The sequence below is a fragment of the Acanthamoeba castellanii genome (genome assembly GCF_000313135.1).
Source record: "Acanthamoeba castellanii str. Neff unplaced genomic scaffold scf7180000084575, whole genome shotgun sequence".
Lineage (NCBI taxonomy): Eukaryota > Discosea > Longamoebia > Acanthamoebidae > Acanthamoeba > Acanthamoeba castellanii.
This window is the reverse complement of record NW_004457407.1, coordinates 23,823-24,718: the sequence shown is the minus strand read 5'-3', so window position 1 is coordinate 24,718 and position 896 is coordinate 23,823. Positions and strand designations below refer to the sequence as shown.

At 60.9% G+C, this 896-nt stretch overlaps 1 protein-coding gene across 1 annotated transcript; it reads left to right on the top strand.

The window, feature by feature from the left end:
- Positions 1-103: 103 nt before the first annotated feature.
- On the top strand, positions 104-880 carry ACA1_331480 (membraneassociated ring finger (C3HC4) 2, putative; the record flags this gene model as incomplete). Its single annotated transcript, XM_004338070.1, has 3 exons — positions 104-202; positions 277-451; positions 525-880. Coding segments are annotated over 3 exons (630 nt in total), but the record flags the coding sequence as incomplete, so codon positions are not given.
- Between the last annotated feature and the right edge of the window lie 16 nt (positions 881-896).

The window sequence follows — 896 nt, the reverse complement described above, 5'->3', positions numbered from 1 at the left end:
CGTCCAGCGGAAGTACGCACTGCCCTCCCCGATCGCCGCCCCTCTTCCCCCATTTCTTGCCGCAAGCTTTGCTCACTCTCGCGTCGTGCGTGCCTTGGCAGTGGACATCGAGGGTGAGGAGGACAACGTTGACGAGGCCCTCCTCTACACATTCAGAAACCAGGAGTATCCGACAGAGACCAACGGAGTGGCGGTCACCAAGGTACACCGGTCCCTGTTCTCCTCCGCGCGCGCTTTCGCCTGACGCTTCGGCACTGACGCGCCGATGGCACTCAGGAGGGGTTGATCTACGCTGCCTGCGGTGACAACAAAGTCCACATCTGGGACACCGAGACGGAGCAGGAAGTAGGAAGCCTGCAGGGACATGCCGACTACGTCCACTGTGTCGCGGTCACAAACGACGGGAACCAGGTGATCTCCGGCGGGGAGGACGGGACCGTGAGGCTCTGGGGTACGCTCCCCACCAGCCCACCATCTGCTCCACTCGAGGAGAGATTGACTTCATCCCTCGCGTTCGACCGAAGATTCCCGAACACGCGAGCCGCGAGCCGTGCTCGACGCTGCGGCGCGTAAGAGCGTGTCGGTGACCGACTTCAAGCCAAAACTGGGCGGCAATAACTGGGTGTCTTGCGTCGCCCTCGATGAGTACGACACGTGGATGGTATGTGGCTGCACCCACCCCTCTGCTTTGCCTCCTTGCTTGGCTCTTTGCTCACGACACAACACGACGCGATCACACAAACAACACTCGAAGGTGTGCGGAGGAGGCACCCATTTTCTGAGCCTGTGGCATCTGCCTTCGCTGACCTCCAGCACGGTGATGCCCACCGGTGGCACCCGCAAGCTGCTCTTTTCAACGACAACGAGGTGGGTCATCCCAGGTTCAATCACCGATT